The sequence below is a fragment of the Panonychus citri genome, unplaced genomic scaffold, assembly GCF_014898815.1.
Source record: "Panonychus citri isolate SS breed McGregor unplaced genomic scaffold, ASM1489881v1 Contig00065, whole genome shotgun sequence".
Taxonomy (NCBI): Eukaryota; Metazoa; Arthropoda; class Arachnida; order Trombidiformes; family Tetranychidae; genus Panonychus; species Panonychus citri.
Genome location: NW_026515470.1, coordinates 32,978 through 57,592, shown reverse-complemented (window position 1 = coordinate 57,592; position 24,615 = coordinate 32,978). Strand labels below are relative to the sequence as shown.

The window sequence follows — 24,615 nt, the reverse complement described above, 5'->3', positions numbered from 1 at the left end:
GTATTACAATGTAATTGTTTCTTATTCGTTTTTTTTTCTGTTGTCATCTTAAATGCGAAAACATCATGTCAGATTTTCGTTTAAATTTATCTAGTTACTACAATTCTGTCTACTTTGGTGTTCATGGATTTCTCTGTGATCAATTTTGTTTAATTTCAGAACGTATTCAGTTTTTTCAATTGTCTTCATCAGAAGGATCTCGTTCTAACATCACCATTCCACTAACACATATACATCGAGCTTATTTTGACTATGAAAGTGATGATTATTTTTCAATCCTGGTCTTGGAAATTGTTCCTGAATCTGCAATTATAATTAGAGAAACGCTAAAAATAGACCCGAAACAAAGTGATTACACAGGTAATTAATTGATCTTCTCTGATTTTTCTCTTATTTTCTTATATTTTTTCTGATACTTTGTGCTTCTCAATACTGTAATTAGAAGGAACCATTCTTGTTGGTGTTCGATTATACGATGAAAAGGGAGACCTTGAATTCTTATTTGAAGACAGTTTTTCCTCCTTTGATTCACTAATATGGAGACTTGAGATAACTCCGTGTCGAAGAGTCGAGGAATACTTAGATTTTATTAACAATTATTCTCAACGATCATCATCAACACTGCGGTCGAATGTTTCAAAACCAAAATCAACCAGTTCCATCATTGAAATCGATTGTGATGACCCTGTTGAAAACCAGTGTCGCTTAAAAGGCTCGACATCAACTAAGTGATTATCTTAACTCTAACTTAACTTAGCTTTAAAGCTTATTCTTAATTGTCATTTTTATAATTCTTTTTTCCAGTGATGATCTTCTCTTCAGATATCCACCCGATGGAACTGAACGTATCTCAATTCGCCAATCGGATCTTTCTTGTTTGGACGAAGAACAACATGTAAATGAAACAATCTTAGGTTTCTATCTCAAGTGAGTGCTAATTATCTTTCAATTCTCAATCAAAGCCTCCGTTCGAATCACTAATGTTCATCTTGTTTCTCCTCTTTTCACAGGTACATCGAGAGAAACTTAACAGCATCAGACATCACCCAAAGAAGCTACATATTTAGTGTATTTTTCTATCACAAGCTCACCCAAAGAAAGCGAAAGGCTCAAACTCAGGATAGCAAATTGTACGAGCGAATATCCTTTTGTGTCATCTAATGATTAGCAATTATCTTACACCTTTAATAATTTTCCATGTAATTTTATATTTTCTCTCACAAATCTAAGCAGACTTTATGATCGATGCTACAAAGGAGTGAAAACTTGGACTAAAAATGTCAATATCTTCCATAAAGATTTTATAATCATGCCAATTAACAAATCTGGTCATTGGTTTTTGGTAATCATATGTTATCCAAGAAAAGTGCCATCGATGAATGAGATTCTACCTAATGAAATCGAAAAAAGTCCCAAAAGGTATTGAGATTAGATTGATTTCATAATCTCTTCAATGAGACATTCATATCTAATCCTATTGAAATTTTTTTCTCTCCAGACCTTGTATACTTTTCATGGACTCAGCTCAAATAGTTAATAGCGAGCTTGAATTTTCTGAACCAATAAGACACTTTCTAACTAAAGAATGGGAATACCTTCAAATGTCAAATAAAAACTTCAGTAAAAGTGTAATGCCTGATATTTATCTCAAGGTGCCTAAGCAAATTAACGACTTCGACTCTGGATTTTTTGTATTACAATGTATCGAGAATTTCCTCATAGTAAGTTAATTTGAAGGTTATGTCAACTTTTTCTTGTTTCAAAAAAATCGATTCATTTTGTTTATTCTTGATCATTTCCAGAATCCTGATCATTTACTTGACAAAGTTTCCAAAGACCCGGCTATTAATCTAGAGGATTGGTTCTCTCACAGACTGGTTTCGGCTAAACGACGAACTATTGAAAGATTGATTAAACAACAGCGAAAAGCTGAAGAAATCAAGAAAAATAGTCTTTGCGAAACGGATGATGAAATTTCTCCTTCTTCTTCTAGCTCTTATTCTTCTGCTGATTCCGAAATTTGAAAGAATCTACAAAGATCCTGCTATTAATCTATAAGATTGGTTTTCTTTTTCTCTGGTCTCTTCTAAACGACGAACAATCAAAAATTTGATCGAACGAAAGTGTAAATAATTAGACTAAGGTATTAAATGATAATCGAGATTTAATTGTAAATAAGACCAGAAAATGATGTACATAAACAACTATGCTGTGAATTAATCATGAACCGAAAGGATTTTCAAGAGAAAAAATCAAATTTTCAAAATCCATTTGTTGTTCTATTAAAGTTGTTATTCTTCAATTTAACGAGTTTATTAAATTGACGAGAAAAATTTTTAGAGAAAAGATGAAGAAATTATGGTGCAAAATGCTCCTCTCACAGAAGTTCCGTTCTTAGTTTTTGATGGATCGAAATTCACAAAAAAATCGATCTTTCAAATTTCGCGGGAGAAATTTTTTTTTCCTTTTTAGCTTTTTTTCAATCCTTTTTATTAACAATTCCGTAATTATTTATAATCAATACTTTATAGATTCTAAATTAGAATTGATTTTCAATTTTTCCAAATATGAGCTGAATTTTTTGATATTCAATCTTCAGTCAATCATTTTCTTTTCTTCAACAATCGAGCAATCGTTTCTATTTTTATTCTCGTTCTTCCTTATCAACTTGTTTCTCTTCCAGTTTTACACTGTTGATGTTTCCTTATTCTCTTCTTGTCATCTTGATTGCGACAATTTGATATCTCACATGGAGGTTAATCAAACTTTATCAGTTTTCCACAACACTGTCTACTTTGATGTCCATGAATTTCGCTGTCAAGAAATACGTTTGCTTCCAGCGGGCATTAAGTTTTCCCAAGTGTGTCAAATCCAAGAAAAGTCTTTTTTCAATGTCACCATTCCACCAATTGATATAAAAAAAGCCTATTTTGACAGTAAAACTGGAGACAATTTGTCAACCCTGATCACAGAAACTGTTCCTGAATCTGGGATTCGAATATGTGAAATATTAAAACTTAATCGATCTGCTAATTCAGGTATTTCTCTTATTAATATCACCAAAGTGATATTTTGGTTATTATCTAATTTTGTTCCACCACAGTTTATCTCGGTGAACTGTCACTTCCCACTTGACTTTTGTTTTTTTTTCTATCACAATTAATGTCTCGTATGTTTACGCCCATTTAGCAATTAACTGCTCATTTTTTTGTCTTCCCCTTAATTGTAATACAATTCTCGGGATATAATTTATCTGAAGTGGTTTTAGCTTTTCTTTTGTTTGTGCTATCTTTTATCTCATCGCTTTGTTATACTAATTTTCTACTCTGTTTTTTTTCTTCTCAGTTGAACTAAGAGGATCGATTCGTGTTCTTGTTCAATTTAACGGACAAGGTGAAGAAATTTACAAAATATTGGAAGAATATTTTGCCGTCTTTAGCCAAGTGAATTGGAAACTTGAGAGAGCCCTATCGCGAAGTGTCCATAAATACCTTGATTTCTTGAACAATCATTCTCAACAATCATCAACACGAAAAACGAATGTTTCAAGTACAAATTACGACAATTCAGTTTTTAACATGGAGTCTAATCAAACTTTATCAGTTCACAACAACTTTGTCTACTTTGGTGTTCATAAATTCACCTGTAAAGAGATTCATTTAATCTCAAAAGGTATTAAGTTTGTTCAAGTATCTGCACCAGAAAGACCGAGTTTGGCTATTACCATTTCTCCAATTGATATTCAAAAACTCTATTTTGATAGGAAAACTGGTGAAAATTTGTCAACCCTGATCATAGAAACCGTTCCAAGTTCGAGTTTCAAAATATGCGAAGCATTGAAAATACAACGGAATCAAAGTGATCACATGGGTATGTATCTGTTTCATTATTCTTCGTTATTCAATTCTTATTCACTCTACGAATCTCATAGACTTGATAGTAGATAATAAATACTTAGTTTTAATTGTTCTTTCCCTAAACATATCTAAAGCTACTTACCTTCTTACCACTTTATACGTTTTTTGATTCTAATTGTGACAGAAGGAACCATTCGTGTGGCAGTGCAATTGAACGGAAAGAATGAAGAAATTCGAAATATATTGGAAGAGTATTTCGCCATCTTTAATACTGTCACTTGGAAACTTGATAGAAATCTATCTGTTAGTGCTCATCAATACTTCGATTTATTAAATAACTCTTCTCAACAACCGACAGCAAAATCTTCAACGTCTTCATCCACTTTTAAATCACCTTTTCCTCCTAAATTGGCTAAGAGTAAAAAGAAGACCTCGAATTCGAAAATAGATGAAACGACCTCCATTGTTGTGATGAACAGTGAAGATGAAATTGGAAACTCAAATGCCGCAGTATCAAATTGGTAATTTATTCTAGATCACAATTGAGCGGTGATGAGTTTTGTTAGCTTTTTGGTGATCGCTCTTATTGTGTATTAATAATTTATATAATAATCCTCTCTTTATCTAGTGACGATCGTCTCTTTAGTTATCCACCTATTCCCATTTACGAAGTTGAACATATCTCAATTCGTCAGTCGGATCTCGCTTGTTTGGAGGAAGGGCAACAAATAAATGATGCAATCCTGGGTTTCTATCTTAAGTAAGCCATTGTTATCGTTGAACATTAATCATAGGCTTAATCTTTTACTAATGCTCATCACATTATCTTCGATTCATAGGTATATTGAAAAAGACTTGACATCCCCAGATATCGCCGAAAGATGCTACATTTTCAGTTCATCTTTTTACTACAAGCTCACCCATAAACCTCGATCATCGGAGGTTGGAACGCAGGGCAAAAAATCGTACGTACGATTTAAACTCTTATACTTGTTGACTTACATGTATTTACTGTTGATCGAGTCTTTTCTTTGAAGGTTCGCTATTTTAACGGTAGCTTAAATGATAATTAATTTCAGCAACTCTGTCATTTGTGTTATCGTGCTTAAAAATTGTTCATTCTTCATTTTTCTATCCAATTTTAATCTATCCACTCTCCAATATTTTCAGGCTTTCTGATAGATACTACAATAGAGTAAAGAATTGGACAAAAAATGTGAACATTTTCGAAAAGGACTTTCTAATTATACCAATTCATAAATCCTGTCATTGGTTTCTGGCAATCATTTGTTATCCAAGAAAAGTTCTCTCCTGGACGAAGTTGCATTCAATGAGAAAAGTGCTAAAAGGTATTAGATTTATTTTATTCATCAACAGTTTTGAAATTCATGTCTAATTCAATGATATCTTATCCTGAAATTTCGGATCTTTTTAGGCCTCGTATACTTTTCATGGACTCGACGCAAAGTGCTCATAGTAGATGTGGATTAGCTGCACCATTACGACACTTTCTAGCTAAGGAATGGGAGTCAAAGAAAACGACAAAGAAAAGTTTTAGTAGAAGTGTAATGCCTGATATTTATCTCAAGGTGCCTAAGCAAAACAATGACTTCGACTCAGGTCTCTATGTACTACAATGCATTGAGAATTTCCTAAGAGTAAGTTAATTTTAAAGTTGAATTAACTTTTTCTTGTTTGCAACCTAAATTAATTCATTCATTGTTGATTATTTCCAGAATCCTGATCATTTACTTGACAAAGTTTCCAAAGACCCGGCTATTAATCTAGAGGATTGGTTCTCTCACAGACTGGTTTCGGCTAAACGACGAACTATTGAAAGATTGATTAAACAACAGCGAAAAGCTGAAGAAATCAAGAAAAATAGTCTTTGCGAAACGGATGATGAAATTTCTTCTTCTTCTTCTTCTTCTTCTTCTAGCTCTTATTCTTCTGCTGATTCCGAAATTTGAAAGAATCCACAAAGATCCTGCTATTAATCTATAAGATTGGTTTTCTTTTTCTCTGGTCTCTTCTAAACGACGAACAATCAAAAATTTGATCGAACGAAAGTGTAAATAATTAGACTAAGGTATTAAATGATAATCGAGATTTAATTGTAAATAAGACCAGAAAATGATGTACATAAACAACTATGCTGTGAATTAATCATGAACCGAAAGGATTTTCAAGAGAGAAGAAAATCAAATTTTCAAAAATCCATTTGTTGTTCTATTAAAGTTGTTATTCTTCAATTTAACGAGTTTATTAAATTGACGAGAAAAATTTTTAGAGAAAAGATGAAGAAATTATGGTGCAAAATGCTCCTCTCACAGAAGTTCCGTTCTTAGTTTTTGATGGATCGAAATTCACAAAAAAATCGATCTTTCAAATTTCGCGGGAGAAATTTTTTTTTCCTTTTTAGCTTTTTTTCAATCCTTTTTATTAACAATTCCGTAATTATTTATAATCAATACTTTATAGATTCTAAATTAGAATTGATTTTCAATTTTTCCAAATATGAGCTGAATTTTTTGATATTCAATCTTCAGTCAATCATTTTCTTTTCTTCAACAATCGAGCAATCGTTTCTATTTTTTATTCTCGTTCTTCCTTATCAACTTGTTTCTCTTCCAGTTTTACACTGTTGATGTTTCCTTATTCTCTCTTCTTGTCATCTTGATTGCGACAATTTGATATCTCACATGGAGGTTAATCAAACTTTATCAGTTTTCCACAACACTGTCTACTTTGATGTCCATGAATTTCGCTGTCAAGAAATACGTTTGCTTCCAGCGGGCATTAAGTTTTCCCAAGTGTGTCAAATCCAAGAAAAGTCTTTTTTCAATGTCACCATTCCACCAATTGATATAAAAAAAGCCTATTTTGACAGTAAAACTGGAGACAATTTGTCAACCCTGATCACAGAAACTGTTCCTGAATCTGGGATTCGAATATGTGAAATATTAAAACTTAATCGATCTGCTAATTCAGGTATTTCTCTCTTATTAATATCACCAAAGTGATATTTTGGTTATTATCTAATTTTTGTTCCACCACAGTTTATCTCGGTGAACTGTCACTTCCCACTTGACTTTTGTTTTTTTTTCTATCACAATTAATGTCTCGTATGTTTACGCCCATTTAGCAATTAACTGCTCATTTTTTTGTCTTCCCCTTAATTGTAATACAATTCTCGGGATATAATTTATCTGGAGTGGTTTTAGCTTTTCTTTTGTTTGTGTTCTATCTTTTATCTCATCGCTTTGTTATACTAATTTTCTACTCTGTTTTTTTTTCTTCTCAGTTGAACTAAGAGGATCGATTCGTGTTCTTGTTCAATTTAACGGACAAGGTGAAGAAATTTACAAAATATTGGAAGAATATTTTGCCGTCTTTAGCCAAGTGAATTGGAAACTTGAGAGAGCCCTATCGCGAAGTGTCCATAAATACCTTGATTTCTTGAACAATCATTCTCAACAATCATCAACACGAAAAACGAATGTTTCAAGTCCAAATTACGACAATTCAGTGTTTAACATGGAGGTTAATCAAACTTTATCAGTTCACAACAATTCTGTCTACTTCGGTATTTATAAATTCACCTGTAAAGAGATTCATTTAATCTCAAAAGGTATTAAGTTTGTTCGAGTATCTACACCAGAAAGACCGAGTTTGGCTATTACCATTTCTCCAATTGATATACAAAAACTCTATTTTGATAGGAAAACTGGTGAAAATTTGTCAACCCTGATCATAGAAACCGTTCCAAGTTCGAGTTTCAAAATATGCGAATCATTACAAATAAAACCGAATCAAGGTGATCACATGGGTATGTATCTGTTTCATTATTCTTTGTGAAATTCTTATTCACTCTACGGATCTAATACACTTGATAGAATATAATAGATACTTAGCTTTGATTGTTTTCTTAAATCTATCTAAAGCTACTTACCTTCTTATCAATTTATACGTTTTTTGATTCTAATTGTACCAGAAGGAACCATTCGTGTGGCAGTGCAATTGAACGGAAAGAATGAAGAAATTCGGAATCTATTGGAAGAGTATTTCGCCACCTTTAATACTGTCACTTGGAAACTTGATAGAAATTTATCTGTTAGTGCTCATCAATACTTCGACTTATTGAACAATTCTTCTCAACAACCGACAGCAAAATCATCAACGTCTTCATCCGCTCTTAAATCACCTTTTCCCCCTCAATTGGCTAAGAGTAAAAAGAAGGCTTCGAATTTAAAAATAGATGAAACGACCTCCATTGTTGAGATGAACAGTGAAGATGAAATTGGAAACTCAAATGCCGCAGTATCAAATCGGTAATTTATTCTAGATCACAATTGAGCGGTGATGAGTTTTGTTAGCTTTTTGGTGATCGCTCTTTTTGTGTATTAATAATTTATATAATAATCCTCTCTTTATCTAGTGACGATCGTCTCTTCAGTTATCCACCTATTCCCATTTACGAAGTTGAACATATCTCAATTCGTCAGTCGGATCTCGCTTGTTTGGAGGAAGGGCAACAAATAAATGATGCAATCCTGGGTTTCTATCTTAAGTAAGCCATTGTTATCGTTGAACATTAATCATAGGCTTAATCTTTTACTAATGCTCATCACATTATCTTCGATTCATAGGTATATTGAAAAAGACTTGACATCCCCAGATATCGCCGAAAGATGCTACATTTTCAGTTCATCTTTTACTACAATCTCACCCATAAACCTCGATCATCGGAGGTTGGAACGCAGGGCAAAAATCGTACGTACGATTTAAACTCTTATACTTGTTGACTTACATGTATTTACTGTTGATCGAGTCTTTTCTTTGAAGGTTCGCTATTTTAACGGTAGCTTAAATGATAATTAATTTCAGCAACTCTGTCATTTGTGTTATCGTGCTTAAAAATTGTTCATTCTTCATTTTTCTATCCAATTTTAATCTATCCACTCTCCAATATTTTCAGGCTTTCTGATAGATACTACAATAGAGTAAAGAATTGGACAAAAAATGTGAACATTTTCGAAAAGGACTTTCTAATTATACCAATTCATAAATCCTGTCATTGGTTTCTGGCAATCATTTGTTATCCAAGAAAAGTTCCTCTCCTGGACGAAGTTGCATTCAATGAGAAAAGTGCTAAAAGGTATTAGATTTATTTTATTCATCAACAGTTTTGAAATTCATGTCTAATTCAATGATATCTTATCCTGAAATTTCGGATCTTTTTAGGCCTCGTATACTTTTCATGGACTCGACGCAAAGTGCTCATAGTAGATGTGGATTAGCTGCACCATTACGACACTTTCTAGCTAAGGAATGGGAGTCAAAGAAAACGACAAAGAAAAGTTTTAGTAGAAGTGTAATGCCTGATATTTATCTCAAGGTGCCTAAGCAAAACAATGACTTCGACTCAGGTCTCTATGTACTACAATGCATTGAGAATTTCCTAAGAGTAAGTTAATTTTAAAGTTGAATTAACTTTTTCTTGTTTGCAACCTAAATTAATTCATTCATTGTTGATTATTTCCAGAATCCTGATCATTTACTTGACAAAGTTTCCAAAGACCCGGCTATTAATCTAGAGGATTGGTTCTCTCACAGACTGGTTTCGGCTAAACGACGAACTATTGAAAGATTGATTAAACAACAGCGAAAAGCTGAAGAAATCAAGAAAAATAGTCTTTGCGAAACGGATGATGAAATTTCTTCTTCTTCTTCTTCTTCTTCTTCTAGCTCTTATTCTTCTGCTGATTCCGAAATTTCTATTTACTAATTCTTTATGAATCAACTGCACCTAAATGAGTACATCAAAATTCCAGAGATTCTTTCATGACCATTTCTTTCATTTATATACTCTGTTTATCATGAATTTCCAAAACTCTTCCCAAACGAAAGGGGAATAATACATATTCAATCGTCAATCAGTTAACATCATAATATTGTTATAATCTCGTTAACCAATAGTTGTTACTGTAAACGAAACTATCTTAAAATTATCTTCGTTATTGACAAGTTTATTTGTTTGATTCAATTGCTTTGAGTGTAAATCCACCCGTTCAGAATCCTCAGCCAGTGAGTAGTTGAATATTTTCAATGGCTGTAAGTCAATGACTGTGATAGCAACCATATTGTTGATCAAAAATTAAAATTCAACTAAATTTGTTACTGATTAATCAATCGTGATCTATTTTTATACGCCAATCCAACGCTGGAGATAATGTTTAAAGCAGAAGTTGAAGAGAGTATGAATGTTCGACCTTTAAACTGATCTTTTTTGGAAAATCAAACTAACCGCTAATTATTTGCAGGATTAATCACCCTTACGTTACACTCTTTAATCACTTCTGCAGGCTCAACTTTCATCAATGAGTTGGATTTTTTTGGAACTCGTTCTTCCCTCTCAACTTGTTTTCCTTGAGATTTTCTTGTAGAAAATTGCTTCTTTGTGTTGTTTCAAACAGTCATTCTTATAAGACATTGTCTTAAAGACGATTTGAAGTCTAATGTCTGTTTTTCCAAATTTGTCGATTTACAATAACATCGTCTACTTCGGTATTCATAAGTTTTGCTGTGATGAAATTCGTTTAATTTCAGCAGGCTTTAAGTTTTCCCAAGTTGGCCGATTACAAGAAAGATCTCGTTTCGACATCACCATTCCACCAATTGAAATACAAAAGGCCTATTTGGACAGTAAAACCGGTGAAAATTTGTCAACCCTGATAATTGACACCGTTCCTCAATCTGGAACTAAAATAAGGAGCGCATTGAAAATAAGACCCAATCAAGACGATAGCTCAGGTATTTCTCTTACCTTTAACTTTAATGATAAAGAGCTTTTTTTTAATATCACCATTGTTTCTTTGTTTCAAATTCTTTCTCTTGTTTGCTTTTATTTTCTCTAATTTTGTGATTGTGATTTTCTTTTCAATTCAACCAGGAGGACCCATTCGTGTTCTTTTTCAATTTAGCGGACAAGGTGAAGAAATTTACAAAATATTGGATGAATATTTTTCGTGCTATACTTCATTGACTTGGAAATTTGAGAAAGTTTTATCTCGAAGTGTCCATAAATACCTTGATTTCTTAAACAATCATTCTCAACAATCATCAACACGAAAAACGAATGTTTCAAGTCCAAATTACGACAATTCAGTGTTTAACATGGAGATTAATCAAACTTTATCAGTTCACAACAATTCTGTCTACTTCGGCATTTATAAATTCACCTGTAAAGAGATTCATTTAATCTCAAAAGGTATTAAGTTTGTTCAAGTATCTGCACCAGAAAGACCGAGTTTGGCTATTACCATTCCACCCATTGATATACAAAGAGCCTATTTCGATAGAACAGAATTTTTAACCCTGATCATAGAAACCGTTCCAAGTTCGAGTTTCAAAATATGCGAAGCCTTACAAATACAACGGAATCAAGGTATGTATCTATTTCATTATTCTTTGTTCAATTCTTATTCACTTTAGCAACTCATACACATAGAATATAAGAAATACAAATATTCTTACCAATTTTGGTTCTAATTGTGACAGAAGGAACCATTCGTGTGGCAGTGCAATTGAACGGAAAGAATGAAGAAATTCGAAATATATTGGAAGAGTATTTCGCCATCTTTAATACTGTCACTTGGAAACTTGATAGAAATCTATCTGTTAGTGCTCATCAATACTTCGATTTATTAAATAACTCTTCTCAACAACCGACAGCAACATCATCCACGTCTTCATCCACTTTTAAATCACCTTTTCCTCCTAAATTGGCTAAGAGTAAAAAGAAGACCTCGAATTCGAAAATAGATGAAACGACCTCCATTGTTGAGATGAACAGTGAAGATGAAATTGGAAACTCAAATGCCGCAGTATCAAATTGGTAATTTATTCTAGATCACAATTGAGCGGTGATGAGTTTTGTTAGCTTTTTGGTGATCGCTCTTATTGTGTATTAATAATTTATATAATAATCCTCTCTTTATCTAGTGACGATCGTCTCTTTAGTTATCCACCTATTCCCATTTACGAAGTTGAACATATCTCAATTCGTCAGTCGGATCTCGCTTGTTTGGAGGAAGGGCAACAAATAAATGATGCAATCCTGGGTTTCTATCTTAAGTAAGCCATTTTTATCGTTGAACATTAATCATAGGCTTAATCTTTTACTAATACTCATCACATTATCTTCGATTCATAGGTATATTGAAAAAGACTTGACATCCCCAGATATCGCCGAAAGATGCTACATTTTCAGTTCATCTTTTTACTACAATCTCACCCATAAACCTCAAATATCAGAGGTTAGAACCCAGGGTGCAAAAACGTACGTACGAGTTGAATTCTCATTCCTGATGACTTATGTACTGTTGATCGAGCTTTTTCTTCGAAGGTTCTCTTTTTCAACTGTAATAAGTCAACAGTGAATAAAATGATAATCAGTTTTAGTAACTCGATCCTTTTGGTTTCAGGCTTTCTGATAGTTACTACAATAGAGTAAAGAATTGGACAAAAAATGTGAACATTTTCGAAAAGGACTTTCTAATTATACCAATTCATAAATCCTTTCATTGGTTTCTGGCAATCATTTGTTATCCAAGAAAAGTTCCTCTCCTGGACGAAGTTGCATTCAATGAGAAAAGTGCTAAAAAGTATTAGATTTATTTTATTCATCATCAGTTTTGAAACTCATTACTTTATATCTCTTTCTCTAGACCTCGAATACTTTTCTTAGATTCACTTCAAAGTGCTCATCATAAATGTGGATTAGCTGCACCATTACGACACTTTCTAGCTAAGGAATGGGAGTCAGAGAAAACGACGAAGAAAAATTTTAGTAGAAGGGTAATGCCTGATATTTATCTCAAGGTGCCTAAACAAACAAATCACTTCGACTCAGGTCTCTATGTACTACAATCTATTGAGAATTTCCTAAGAGTAAGTTAATTTGTTAATTCTTTCGAGTTAACTTTTTATTGTTGCTGACATAAATTAATTCGTATCATTCGTTGATCATTTTCAGAATCCTGAACAGCTACTTGAAAGAATTTACAAAGACCCGGCTATTAATCTAGAGGATTGGTTCTCTCACAAACTGGTTTCGGCTAAACGACGAACAATCGAAAGATTGATCAAACAACAGCGAAAAGCTGAAGAAATCAAGAAAAAAAGTCTTTGCGAAATTGATAATTGCAGTTCTTCTTCTTCTTCTTCTTCTTCTTCTTCTTCCTCTTCTTCTGATACTGATTAACTTCTACTTACTAATTCTTGAAAACATTCAATTGTGATCAGAGTGTTTTTTTATCCATAAAGTTATCATCTTATAATGAACTTTTCATTATTTTAACTTTAAAGTTTTGTGATTGTCCAACTTTTTAATAAACGAAAAAGTTTCAAATCTTATCAATCAAACAATCTTCATGTAAAAAAGAGGCGATGTATCTTCATTTAAGAATCACAACCGAGGTAAAGAACCAAGAATCATCCAGTCCAACTCGTAACTCATATGTATCTGATTGAATAGTTGATGTTTTAGCTGTCAATTGTTAATTATTTCATTCCTATTATCAGTTGTTGGTATTGATAAAGGTGAATTAGGATCATTGTAACCACCCGGTTTAAGAGGGATCCTCGAAGGAAGACCAAAGGTTTCACCCTAATTCTTATTGAATCTGGCGATCCATCACCCGATTAACCTTTAAATGGTTATGAGGATGAGCTTGTTTTAAATATCTTTGGTGTAATGGTTACGGTGATGTGATTGTTTGGGCTTTTATTGGTCCATTACTCTTTATCTATTTCTGTACGTAATAAATCACGAATTTCTATTGATGTTAATCTATCTTTGGCTATATGATTACCTGATGTTGCTGCACCGAGAGATGAAGACGGCAGGATGATATTCAAATGATTCCAATGATTTTAATCAATAATCAATCGTTTCCTCTACAGTTTTTCATTTGGACTAGAATTCTGATTTTCTTTTGAACCACTTTCATCGTAGTGGTATTGGAAACATCTTTTGCCCGTTAATGGATCGATTATGTGCCCACATTTATAGACCACTTGTTCAACAGAATGTTCGACCTTTAAACTGATCCTCTCTGGTAATTTAGAGACAAGCACCCAATCGCCAACCTTTGACTCTCCTTTTTTATCCAACGCATGTAATTCACTTGAATCTCTGAAATGAGTAACAAGAAATGAATCGAACTTCAATTGAGGAATAGCAACACGAACAATATTCTTGCCCACAGCTTCGCACACCTTTCCCATCAAAAGAGACATTTCTGTAAAAATGAAGAAACAAACAAAACAAAACCAATAATTAAACAATTAAAACGAAAGAAAATCAAATTAAATTGTCAACATGAACTCAGAAAAACAAACAGCAACCGTAACCATGACAACAAGTTGGGTGAACATTAAGCGCTCATTTCAAAAGAGTAAAAGGTTAACAATCAATTGATTTAATCAGTTTGATTGTTTTCACTTTTTAGAAATTAAATTTGATTAGTAAATCATTTTAATAAAGATAAATTAATTAATGTTACAGATTATCTGTTAATAGAGTAAAAAAAGTATCGGAATGATTAAATATTTATCAATCAAATTTCTTTAGTGTTTTGCCTTTTGATTAAATTTGGGAAAACAAATGAGAATCAATTGTTGACGTAATTAATCAACAATTAACTGTGAAAATCATAGCAAAAATTAATGAATAAAAATCAATCCCTATAATAGTCTTTGTTTCAAAAGGTAAAAAAATAATTAAAAATGAATTGAATTGGAAAAGTTTAATTTTTTACTCAATGTAAAGGCTAATTGGCTAAACTCATCGAGAACTTGACCAAATGAATTGAGAACTTCCGAAAGTCAATGAAAACTCATCGTGAAAAATGTGCCATCTATTGGATTGACTAAACCAAATGAGAACTCGATTAATTAGTTCTCGAACTAGAACTCGGCGAAAGTCACTGAGAAATGCTGTAATATAATAGTGATTTTAGACCGTGAAAGTTGTTGGGCGATTATTTTTGGTGAAGTGGATTAGATTGGTTAATTAATTGCGATCGGATTGATTTTCGAATGTTTATTTAAAATGATAATTGCTACAGTTGAAGTAATAGTTACTGTTGTCTTCTTAGCCAATGAGAATCATGTTCTAACAATATAACTCGAATGTCCAAATATGATTGGTTCTTTTTTCGCGCATCACCATTTTCATCGAATAATAATATTCTATTGAAGTAATAACAATGATAGAGTATATGATATTATTTCGAGAGTAAATATCTCTCTCTCTCTCTCTCTCTCTCTCTCTCTCTCTCTCTCTCTCTCTCGCTATTGCCACTATTACTTTCTCTAGTATTCTCATAGATGAAAATAAGTTTCGATCAAACAAAATTTGTGTATTCCATTCAATATTTATCTCTTATAGTTACTTGCAAATGTCCCGTCGAAGTGAAAACATTTAATTGTGATTAAAGTGTTTTTTCATCCATATAGTTATCATCTTATGATTAAATTTGCTTTATTTTAACTTTTAAGTTTTGTGATTATCAAAATTTTTTAATATACGAAAAAGTTTCAAATCTAAGTAATTTTCAGCTTTCAAATCTGTAACAGTTATCAATTTGAATAATGGATAGTTCATCACCCACAAGTCCAGTTCAACGGCAAGTCCATCGGCTTTGTTGCTTAGATCTGCCGCTGAAAGATATCAACGTACACCTAAATGTGCTCGATGTCGAAACCATGGAGTTGTCTCAGCTTTAAAGGTAAGAATAGTTTATTTTATCGAGTGAGCTAAAAAAGAGACAAATCCTAATTCGTGAAATGATTTCTATCCAAGGGACACAAACGTTATTGTCGATGGAAAGATTGTTCTTGTGCAAAATGTACTCTTATTGCTGAACGTCAGCGAGTTATGGCCGCTCAGGTTGCTCTTCGACGGCAACAGGCCCAAGAAGAAAACGAAGCTCGAGAATTATCAATGCTGTATGGCTGCCACGAAGGTATAATGGCCATGCACCGAGCGGGACTAACATTTTCCGCCGCAATGGCCCAGATCATCCAAGTACCAGTGAGTTTAAACACAAAAGAAAAAGAAACCGACCAGAGAAACTCATCTAATCATCCTAATAACAATTACTCTCTCTCTCTCTTTAGGCAAATAATAGTAAATCAAATGGCGATGAAGAAAATCAGAATGAATCATCAAATGGAACCAAAGTGAATCGTAAAGAAAAGAAGTCTTCATGTAAAAAAGAGCCCATGGATCTTCATGTAAGAAACACAACCGGAGTAAAGAGCCAAGAACCATCTAGTCCAACTCATAACAATACACCAGGTAAGAGACACAGTATTAATCTAATTCAATTCAAAAGTCAAACTTAATCCCACGAGTATTTAAAATCAATGACTACAATTAAAACCCAATACAGATTAACACAAAGTTATCAGCATAAAATATTAATAATCCATTAAGAAAATATATCTCAAGCTTATCGCTATCATTTAATACAAACACAAGCTCTTTGATCATTAATTGTTAATGAAAAGTTGATTAATCTTCCTGTCAGTTGAATATTTTATTTACTTTATTTTAGAAAACCTTTTTCATCATCACAGAATTCAAATATTCCAAGAAGATATTAAAAAAAACGATAGAATCTTGTTTCCACTCAATAGTAGAAGAGAAAAAAAGTTAATCAACTTTATTCATAAATTGTTTCGAAAATGTAATTCATCTAACTCGATGCTAATCTGTATCCAAACATTAGATATCATTATGAAAGCATTTACCATAATCACATCAAGATTTTCATTGAGATAAATGTATTTGCTTTTGAAAACCATCACTAATCTCATTTGATATTATCTATCAACTATTGGATAACTTTTTTAGTTTTCCCTTTCCACTTCCCTAACCGTTTAAGCGCCTGTGGTCATATTATGTGCCAATGTTAATAACAGATTATCATAGAAAGTCATTTACATATTATCATAGTGATGATAAAATGATTCACTCTCTCTGAAAGTGTAACCATTCAATTTAACTTTGCCAATGTCAACCATAGCTAAATTGTTGAGCTGGTTCTCAAATTAATGATACAATATGATTAATATTATTAAAATCGTGTTGATGTTGTTACTTGAAAATAATTCAATTGGTAAAACTGTTGATACAAATTTACCATATAAATAATATGTAAGGTCGAACTTTTTTTCTACTCTACTTATTCTCATCATTTCCTTTTCCTCTTTACCATCATCAGCACATAGTTCCATGTATAATATATCATCTCGATTTCTCAACTGTATTTGACATGAATCACATTACGAACTTACAAAAATTCTCGACACTCAGAACTCGAAGGAAGTTTTCTTTTTGTTGTAACATTTTCAAGTATCATTCGAAGTTGATAATAATAACTACACATAAGAGACTTGATTTTGTCACATTTTCCTTTCAGATAAGAGGTTGATATTATTTTCTGTCGATTCGTTTTCATTTATATTATTGTCATCAAGTTTTTTTTTTCTCTCTCACTCTTTCATCATCATCATCATTATTATTGTTGTTATTACTTTCGATGGCTTTTCAACTGTTCTCCTATTGATTGAATTTAGACCTGAAATTGTACACAAACAAAGTGTCCAATCATTAAACCATTCGGACAATTTGAAACAAAATTAATTCTCATGTCCTATTGTCCGATTTTCTTGATTCCCATCAAGTATAAAAGGGTCATTGATTATGATAGTGGTCAAAAGGTTTCACTTTAACTTGACCACTACTTGTAATCAATACATCTTAAGACAACAATCAAAGCAAAATCTTGTACAAACATCGGTTTCATGGTCAATTAATTGATTCACTTTAATTAGCTATATAGTCAATATTTTCCAGTAAATAAATAACTTTTCGGCCATTGGTCACTTTGTTTATAAATTTTTTTCTCAATCAGCACACAAAATTTGAATATTTAAACGAGATAATCAAAGGTGTGTCAATGATACTTTTAAATAACATCAACAACTAAAGTGAAAACATTAACACAATTTGCATGAGATGAAAATAAACTTCAACAACAATTTAAATACAATATTTGTTATCCTCATCAATTGAATATAATAATAATAAATACTTGATGTAGTCGTTTTGTCCTTGCAATTGTAATAATAAATGACAATAAGAGTATTTTTTGTATCCATATGTAATATAAAGTCCAAGATATAAGGAAACGGAAGTGATTGTTTTGTTTTGCAGCAAAAGAAAACAGTAGTAAGCTAATAGAAAAGCTCTTGACCTTTTCCATAGGTAAATTGTATTATCAAAGTCAACGGAAACTTTGAATTTACCTTTTTTCTTTACAATCTATTATATGTCAATGAATGACAACAATCAGAAAATTAAGGATATTTAAAAATGTATCCATAAGATCAATTGATAACTATGGGTGAATACAATGTCCAACGATTATCGCATTTACCTTTAGTTGATTAAGTTAATCAAGTAACCAAAAAGTTAAGCTGTTTAAATCTACATGATATGTGATCATGATCATTATGATAATCATCTTCATTATAACTCTGTCAAATTACTATCAGTTGAATTAATCGTAGTAAAAGGATGAGAAATGTTGAAATTAACAATTTAACCTAATTGACTTATTCTTGTGAGTTCATAAATTTTTCTATGACAATTTACCTTTCATACTAATCAATGATATACTCTAATAACTTACAATGAATACCCTCGTCTATCCAAGTACAATATTCAGCATTTTACTATAGTAACTATTTGTGCCCATACAAATACACATAATAATGAATACAATGTGTTATCTTGTGCAAGATGAGAAGATGATGATTAGGATGATGAGGACGAAAGGTAAAGAAAGAGAAAAATAAAGAAATGATTAAAAGAACCGTAAGTGTATTCCAACTACTTGAATGAACTTAAAGCTTACCTTTTTTTTTATCTTCTTTATCTTCCTAACCTCTTCCCCTTGTCTCCTTTTACCTGTTAATAGTATTAGTGAGATTCCCGGATGAGATTGGGTTGATTTAATTTGTGTCTCTTCATTGTTAACAATTTAACTCCCTAATTGAGCTTTAAACCAACCAATTGATAATGTGATCTAAATGCTAATAATAATATCTTTGTTAAACTGACGATGAAGATGCTGATGATGATGATAATGATGATTATAATACTATCAGTTGTATATGTAGTTTGCTTTTTATCTTCATGCATAAAAAATACATTGTCATGTCTTTTGTCATCTTTACTATTATCATGTTATCATTGTTAATATTCAAGGCTCTAAAATACAGTTGCTAAACATTTGCAGGGCTCACACAAGTAGACACATTTATCATCAATCTAATAATAGCATTAAAAATCAATGGTAATTTTGTATATATACTTATGAGGTTAGGCCTGCAGAAGAAAAAATCACCACGACTGTACCTTCATCACTCCTACTTTTCAATCTATTATTATCATTATTAGTTTGTCAAATCAAGACGATCAAATGACAATAAACAAACACACTGTTGAGTTTATATGTGCTTGGTTTACGTTGATCAATTGATTGCACAAATACAATTAGAAGGATTTTCTTTCAATCAATCCGGTAAATAGAATCATCCTCATCAACACCACACACAGACATAGATCTACATAAATAGATTACCTGGAAATTATTTACAGGTAGATAATAATAGCTAATGGTTATTACTTATATTTGTTATTTTGTTATCAAATTGATAAAGTTATCATCAGGTTGATAAAATTTTGAAATAGTATTTTCCTTCATTGAGAAGCATCTTATTCTTATATTGATAATGTATGAATAATTTTCAACCATTAGGACTCATTAGTCTCTCTCTATATTCCTGTGGAGGTACCATGAAAAATGCCTTTAGGGCTTAATTTTAATTCAATAATGATAACAATAAGATTCATAATAATAATACCATTGAATACCTTTGACTCGCGTCTACTATTAATATATTTTTTGTCATTGTTACATCTTTGGTCTTGACAAGGTAAAAGTTATCAGTCAATCACGAAACTGTTTTACTTTTCTTATATATTTATGAGAATGACATTTCCATTGTATCAATAAAATCATTATTATGAGACAAATATTAAAAAAATCGAACTTTTTTTCGTTCTAATTCATTCAAAACTTAATATCTTCTAATGAGGAGAAACTTTTACTCTCTCTCTCTCTCTCTCTCTCTCTCTAATGTATGTGGACACACATACTACTATTGATTGTTATTATTACGATTATGACAAAATAAAAAATGTAATAATAACAATGATTTGTCAATGGAATCATCTTAACGTGCTGATTTTTGTTTGACAGTTTCTTTCATGTGCTATTATAAAGTTATCATTGTGATCAATTGTATTTGCATTTTCAAGGTGGTAAAGGTTATGACAGAGACGAGGGGGTGACACCAAAATAGAGTAAAAATCCAGGTAAAAGGTAAAAATGGGAAAGGAAGAAGAAGAAGAAAACTTTGTTTGTGGTGAAACATTGAAAATGCTTCTTTTTTTCTTCTATCCCTCCCTTCGAGTGCGAGATACACATGATTGGATTAGCGTCAATACACATCATTGACAAATCGACACATTATCATCATCATCACTCCTCTTTCATTTACTATTATCAAAGTTTAAGTAACTTTTTTCTTCCAAAGTTACTCCATAGAAATGGATGATCTTTTGATACAATTATCATTATTATCCTTTGTTCATATGCTTATCCTGTTGCCTTTATGATTAGCACTCATGTTGGCACCTTGAAAATAAAATGGATACACTTTTTGTCACTTTCTTGTTATTGTTGTTAACTTTTCAACTATTATTAAACTTGAATGATTATAATCATTTGTCACAATCAGTGTCAACATTTTTTTTATCTTAATTTGGATTCATTTGATTATTTGATTGACGTTTGTTAAATGCGTATCTATGCTTGATTGTTTCTCATTCTAATACATTTACAGTAAATACTATTAATACAATCAATTGGAAAAAAAAACTTTCCTCATCAATTAGTTATACTGGTGTGATTATGATTACTTATCTTTAATATTAATAATAATCAGTGACAAATTATTGATAAGTTAGTTTGATTAAGACTTACTTATCAATGAGCAACAATTTACACTCTCTTAACCTTTTGACCATTACTAAGGTCATCTTAATATTTTACTCAAAATTCAGTTATTTTTATTACATTTAAAGTTTTTTTTTCTTCCTACAGTGTTGCCTTTCATCACTAATCATAACACTTATTGATAAGTAATAACAACAATGACCACAACAATAAATAATGATAATGACCTAGGGTCATAATAGGATTGTTAGGTTTTACTTTGTCAATATATGATGGACAAATCGATTGGTCAAAGGCATGAGACTTTCTCAATAATAATATATAATGAATTAAAAATATAATATCAAACATATAATAAGTTATTAGAAAATAAAAGAAAATGTTTACTTTGGAAGAGAAAAAAAATTTCCATCCCTGAATGAATATATTGATTCTTATAAAATGAGAAGAGAGAGAGAGAGAGAGAGAGAGATGTTGGTGAAGAAGATACCTTTATGAGAGTAAAGTGAGTGAGAATGTGGAGGATGATAATGATGATGATGATGATGAAAAGGAAGAGGTGAAAGGAAAAGGATATCATTGTTATCGTTAACTGTTTCCTTTCCAATATCTTTATTTGACCAATTGAATACTCTTGACCACAAGAAGAAGGCAAGAAAAAAGTTTTATGATGAACATAAATAACAATGTGATCATTTTGTTTACTTGGTCATTTATCCCTTTCACTTTTGTGTGGGGTGGCCCACATCGGCTTGACCACTACTTTACTACCATTAACTTTTCATGTTTAACAAATCATTCATCCCTCTTATAATATCATTATCATTGTGAGTTTGTTGTTGTTATTAGCATTATTATTAGCACCATTATCGTTATCAATATCATAAGATGTTGATTATTATTATCACATTGTAAATAAAAATATTATCATTATTGATCATCTCCTCTTTGGTTACTAAGCTAATATTATCAATAAATAATGGTCACAATTTCATATTCAATTTAAAGATATATTTAATAATCATTTTTAATCATTAATCAAAAGTAATTGCTTTTGAAAATGGTTCAAATGTTATTTATTTCCAATGGATATTAATTGTTATCATTGATTTTCACACTTTCTATTATAATATTATATCGATAACTTGATGATTTATCTATTTATTTGCCTTAAAGAAATGTTGATAATTTTATTTTCTCGGTAATTACACAGATTGGCCTTTGCCCAATAAACGGCCTCGTTTATCCGATTCTGCCGGTGAACCGATTGGTAATATTAGCGGTGATTCTGATGATGATGAAACAGATGAACAAGGAAGTGAATCTGAAGATTTACCTGGTTTTCCTGATCAACAACAAGGTAAAAACCATTCAACACTTATGCCTGTTAAAGGTGTAGAAAATGTTACTATTGGTCAACCCTTTATTGTCCAAAATGGACTAACAGATAATACAAATGATGATGAAGATGATTTATCTTCATCTCCTAAACCAATGGAAACAGAATCAATGATAGAAAACAACAACAACTGTAAACAAATTAAACTCGACGAACGTTCAAAAAAAAGCTCCAACAGTGTTAATAGTAATAATAATAAACCATTGGATCGGTTACCTAAACGTTCAACTCTCGAAATATTATCAGAACTTTTTCCTTTCCATAAACAATCAACACTAATCAAAGTATTGGAAAGTTGTGGAGGTGATGAGGTTACAGCAATTAAACAATTGTTCAGTTCAATGGCTGTTAATGTTACTCCTGAAGTTATTTCAGCTAAACGATCAGCATCAACATCACCTTCAGATTTATCACCAAACAATAATAATAATAATAATTCAATAGGTAACCATTATCATAATCATCATCAGTCACGTCACAATGCTACCAATGTTAATAATAATATCAATAACATTAGCAATAATACCGGTGGTAAAAATATTGATGAAAATAGTTTATCTCAACTGGAATCATCTTCATCTGATGTTAATGGTAATTCACCTCGAGATTTATCAACAAATAAAATGTCATCAACAAACTTATTGAAAGATCATTCATCATCCTCATCAACAACAGCAGCAGCAGGAATATCATCTCACCCTCCTCTTCCTCCTCCTCCTCCTCCATCTCATCACTATCATCATCATCATCATAATCATCAGCAACAACAGAATCCTTCATCTAATCAACATCACCATCAACAACAACAAAATAATCAGCAACATCAAACCACTACAACAACATCACCATCACAATTTTTCAATCATTTGATTCCAGGATTAGCTGAAAGTTTCATTGGACAAGATAAAAGTTCATTAACATCACCATTGTTAATTTCACCCTCAGCTCATCATCCTCATCATCGAGATTCTCATTCTCATCATCATCATCATAGACGATCTTCATCCAATCAGCAACAGTCACAACAACCAAATCAATCACCTGTTTCTCCCGGAGGGCTTCATCATTTAGCATCTCTTCATCCCTCATTGTCACCCTTTCAACGGACTCTTCTCAATGTTGGCTCACCTTATGCAAACCTTTTTCCAGGTTTCCCCTCAGCAGCAGCGGCGGCGGCGGCTGCTGCTGCGGCAGCGGCAGTGGTCGTGTCCTCGGGATCAACTTCACCAACTTCCTCATCCTCCACAATATCAGCAATCAATACAACAAACAGTTATCCACTCTTTGGATCTACTCCAGTCTCTAGCCATCAACTTTCCTCCTTGAGCCCTCCGATAAGTTCACCAAATTACTCGGCTCGAATGGCCTCACTTCGAATACAAAACGATCTAATGGCCCTTCCTCATCTTCTCTCTCAAAATTTCAATAAAACTAAAAATTCGTCATCTCCGTCACGACGAAATACATCAGATTGGATTTTAGAAGAAAAAAATGTTCCCACCTCCACATCACCTCAACCTCCACCTCCTTCATCGTCAACACCATCATTAGCTCATCCAAATGCTAATACTTTATCTCCATCATCTTCATCCTCATCACCTTCAAACGCATCAACATCTTCCCTTTCAAATAAATTAATCGACTAGAAAACTAATTAATACAATAAATTGACAAAACAAAAACTGTCAAACTTTAGTTGACAATAGTTTCAAATTTCCCCCCTTCTCTCTCTCTCTCTCTCTCTCTCTCTTGCAAACCCAATTTGTATTTCCAATGTTGCTCACCTTTGTTGTTTAACTTAATCACCATAATCTTTAATCATTATTATTAATCAAAACTAAATTAAAATGTAACCATTAACACTAATTAGCTCAAAAGTGTACATACTAAGAGAAGCAACTTCATCAAAAAGTAGTAGTTGCAACTAAAGTTCACAAATAAAGTTCAGTTTCAATTCAGAATGATGTAAAAACAGTTTCTCATTTCAATTCTTCAAACAATTAGTTATGATAATAATATTATTAATGAACTCGATGAAAAAGTTTCTCATAATCAATGCCATATCACATCTCTCCCCAAATATCAGCTTAAGGTCAAAATGTCTACATAAATAACATAACTTACTTATGGTGCAGTTTGAATGGTCAGTTTTGTAAAAGGTCAACATGAAACGCGTTCTAAGGTGACGGTAAGTTGA

At 32.0% G+C, this 24,615-nt stretch overlaps 6 protein-coding genes across 8 annotated transcripts; 5 read left to right on the top strand and 1 right to left on the bottom strand.

Annotated features, from left to right (window-relative positions):
• The first annotated feature begins 34 nt into the window (after positions 1-34).
• Positions 35-2,183, top strand: LOC128386226 (sentrin-specific protease 7-like). Its single transcript, XM_053345223.1, has 7 exons — positions 35-360; positions 443-728; positions 805-927; positions 1,011-1,130; positions 1,234-1,419; positions 1,499-1,721; positions 1,803-2,183. The coding sequence occupies exons 1-7, from the start codon at positions 66-68 to the stop codon at positions 2,022-2,024; spliced, it is 1,455 nt and encodes a 484-aa protein (XP_053201198.1). The 5' UTR covers positions 35-65; the 3' UTR covers positions 2,025-2,183.
• Positions 2,184-2,735: 552 nt separating this feature from the next.
• LOC128386229 (sentrin-specific protease 6-like) lies at positions 2,736-5,982 on the top strand. Of its 2 annotated transcripts, none has more exons than XR_008324882.1 (8): positions 2,736-3,038; positions 3,346-3,870; positions 4,042-4,378; positions 4,486-4,617; positions 4,697-4,822; positions 5,028-5,206; positions 5,293-5,515; positions 5,594-5,981. XR_008324882.1 is itself a non-coding variant. In XM_053345228.1 (8 exons), the coding sequence occupies exons 1-8, from the start codon at positions 2,750-2,752 to the stop codon at positions 5,825-5,827; spliced, it is 2,016 nt and encodes a 671-aa protein (XP_053201203.1). In that variant the 5' UTR covers positions 2,736-2,749; the 3' UTR covers positions 5,828-5,982. The 2 variants fall into 2 exon arrangements, 1 of the variants encoding a protein (XP_053201203.1); XM_053345228.1 differs by having other exon boundaries at positions 5,028-5,177; positions 5,594-5,982.
• Positions 5,983-6,347: 365 nt separating this feature from the next.
• LOC128386232 (sentrin-specific protease 6-like) lies at positions 6,348-9,645 on the top strand. Its single transcript, XM_053345234.1, has 8 exons — positions 6,348-6,848; positions 7,162-7,686; positions 7,852-8,188; positions 8,296-8,427; positions 8,507-8,608; positions 8,836-9,015; positions 9,102-9,324; positions 9,403-9,645. Exons 1-8 carry the CDS (start codon positions 6,560-6,562, stop codon positions 9,643-9,645), a joined length of 2,031 nt encoding a protein of 676 aa, XP_053201209.1. The 5' UTR covers positions 6,348-6,559.
• LOC128386234 (sentrin-specific protease 6-like) lies at positions 8,842-13,293 on the top strand. 2 transcript variants are annotated; one of them, XM_053345236.1, is made up of 10 exons: positions 8,842-9,015; positions 9,102-9,324; positions 9,403-10,670; positions 10,810-11,304; positions 11,421-11,754; positions 11,862-11,993; positions 12,073-12,198; positions 12,344-12,523; positions 12,587-12,809; positions 12,895-13,293. In XM_053345236.1, exons 3-10 carry the CDS (start codon positions 10,376-10,378, stop codon positions 13,120-13,122), a joined length of 2,013 nt encoding a protein of 670 aa, XP_053201211.1. In that variant the 5' UTR covers positions 8,842-9,015; positions 9,102-9,324; positions 9,403-10,375; the 3' UTR covers positions 13,123-13,293. The 2 variants fall into 2 exon arrangements, with proteins under 2 accessions (XP_053201211.1, XP_053201210.1); XM_053345235.1 differs by having other exon boundaries at positions 11,418-11,754.
• Positions 13,294-13,332: 39 nt separating this feature from the next.
• LOC128386235 (28S ribosomal protein S17, mitochondrial-like) lies at positions 13,333-14,410 on the bottom strand. The gene has a single exon (XM_053345237.1). The coding sequence runs from the start codon at positions 14,157-14,159 to the stop codon at positions 13,818-13,820; it is 342 nt and encodes a 113-aa protein (XP_053201212.1). The 5' UTR covers positions 14,160-14,410; the 3' UTR covers positions 13,333-13,817.
• A 1,105-nt stretch (positions 14,411-15,515) lies between these two features.
• Positions 15,516-24,371, top strand: LOC128386228 (probable serine/threonine-protein kinase DDB_G0267686). The gene is given in 5 exon segments (XM_053345225.1): positions 15,516-15,551; positions 15,554-15,652; positions 15,727-15,957; positions 16,044-16,224; positions 22,233-24,371. Coding segments are annotated over 5 exon segments (2,379 nt in total). The 3' UTR covers positions 24,065-24,371.
• Positions 24,372-24,615: the final 244 nt, after the last annotated feature.

Coding starts and splice junctions, on each gene's coding strand:
- LOC128386226 (XM_053345223.1), top strand. CDS start 66: ATGTCAGATTTTCGTTTAAATTTATCTAGTTACTACAATTCTGTCTAC. Junction 928..1,010: donor ATCTTAGGTTTCTATCTCAA/GTGAGTGCTAAT, acceptor CTCTTTTCACAG/GTACATCGAGAGAAACTTAA. Junction 1,131..1,233: donor CAAACTCAGGATAGCAAATT/GTACGAGCGAAT, acceptor AAATCTAAGCAG/ACTTTATGATCGATGCTACA.
- LOC128386229 (XM_053345228.1), top strand. CDS start 2,750: ATGGAGGTTAATCAAACTTTATCAGTTTTCCACAACACTGTCTACTTT. Junction 4,379..4,485: donor AATGCCGCAGTATCAAATTG/GTAATTTATTCT, acceptor CTCTTTATCTAG/TGACGATCGTCTCTTTAGTT. Junction 5,178..5,292: donor AAAGTTCTCTCCTGGACGAA/GTTGCATTCAAT, acceptor GGATCTTTTTAG/GCCTCGTATACTTTTCATGG.
- LOC128386232 (XM_053345234.1), top strand. CDS start 6,560: ATGGAGGTTAATCAAACTTTATCAGTTTTCCACAACACTGTCTACTTT. Junction 7,687..7,851: donor GAATCAAGGTGATCACATGG/GTATGTATCTGT, acceptor TAATTGTACCAG/AAGGAACCATTCGTGTGGCA. Junction 9,016..9,101: donor AATGAGAAAAGTGCTAAAAG/GTATTAGATTTA, acceptor GGATCTTTTTAG/GCCTCGTATACTTTTCATGG.
- LOC128386234 (XM_053345235.1), top strand. CDS start 10,376: ATGTCTGTTTTTCCAAATTTGTCGATTTACAATAACATCGTCTACTTC. Junction 11,755..11,861: donor AATGCCGCAGTATCAAATTG/GTAATTTATTCT, acceptor CTCTTTATCTAG/TGACGATCGTCTCTTTAGTT. Junction 12,524..12,586: donor AATGAGAAAAGTGCTAAAAA/GTATTAGATTTA, acceptor CTCTTTCTCTAG/ACCTCGAATACTTTTCTTAG.
- LOC128386235 (XM_053345237.1), bottom strand. CDS start 14,159: ATGTCTCTTTTGATGGGAAAGGTGTGCGAAGCTGTGGGCAAGAATATT.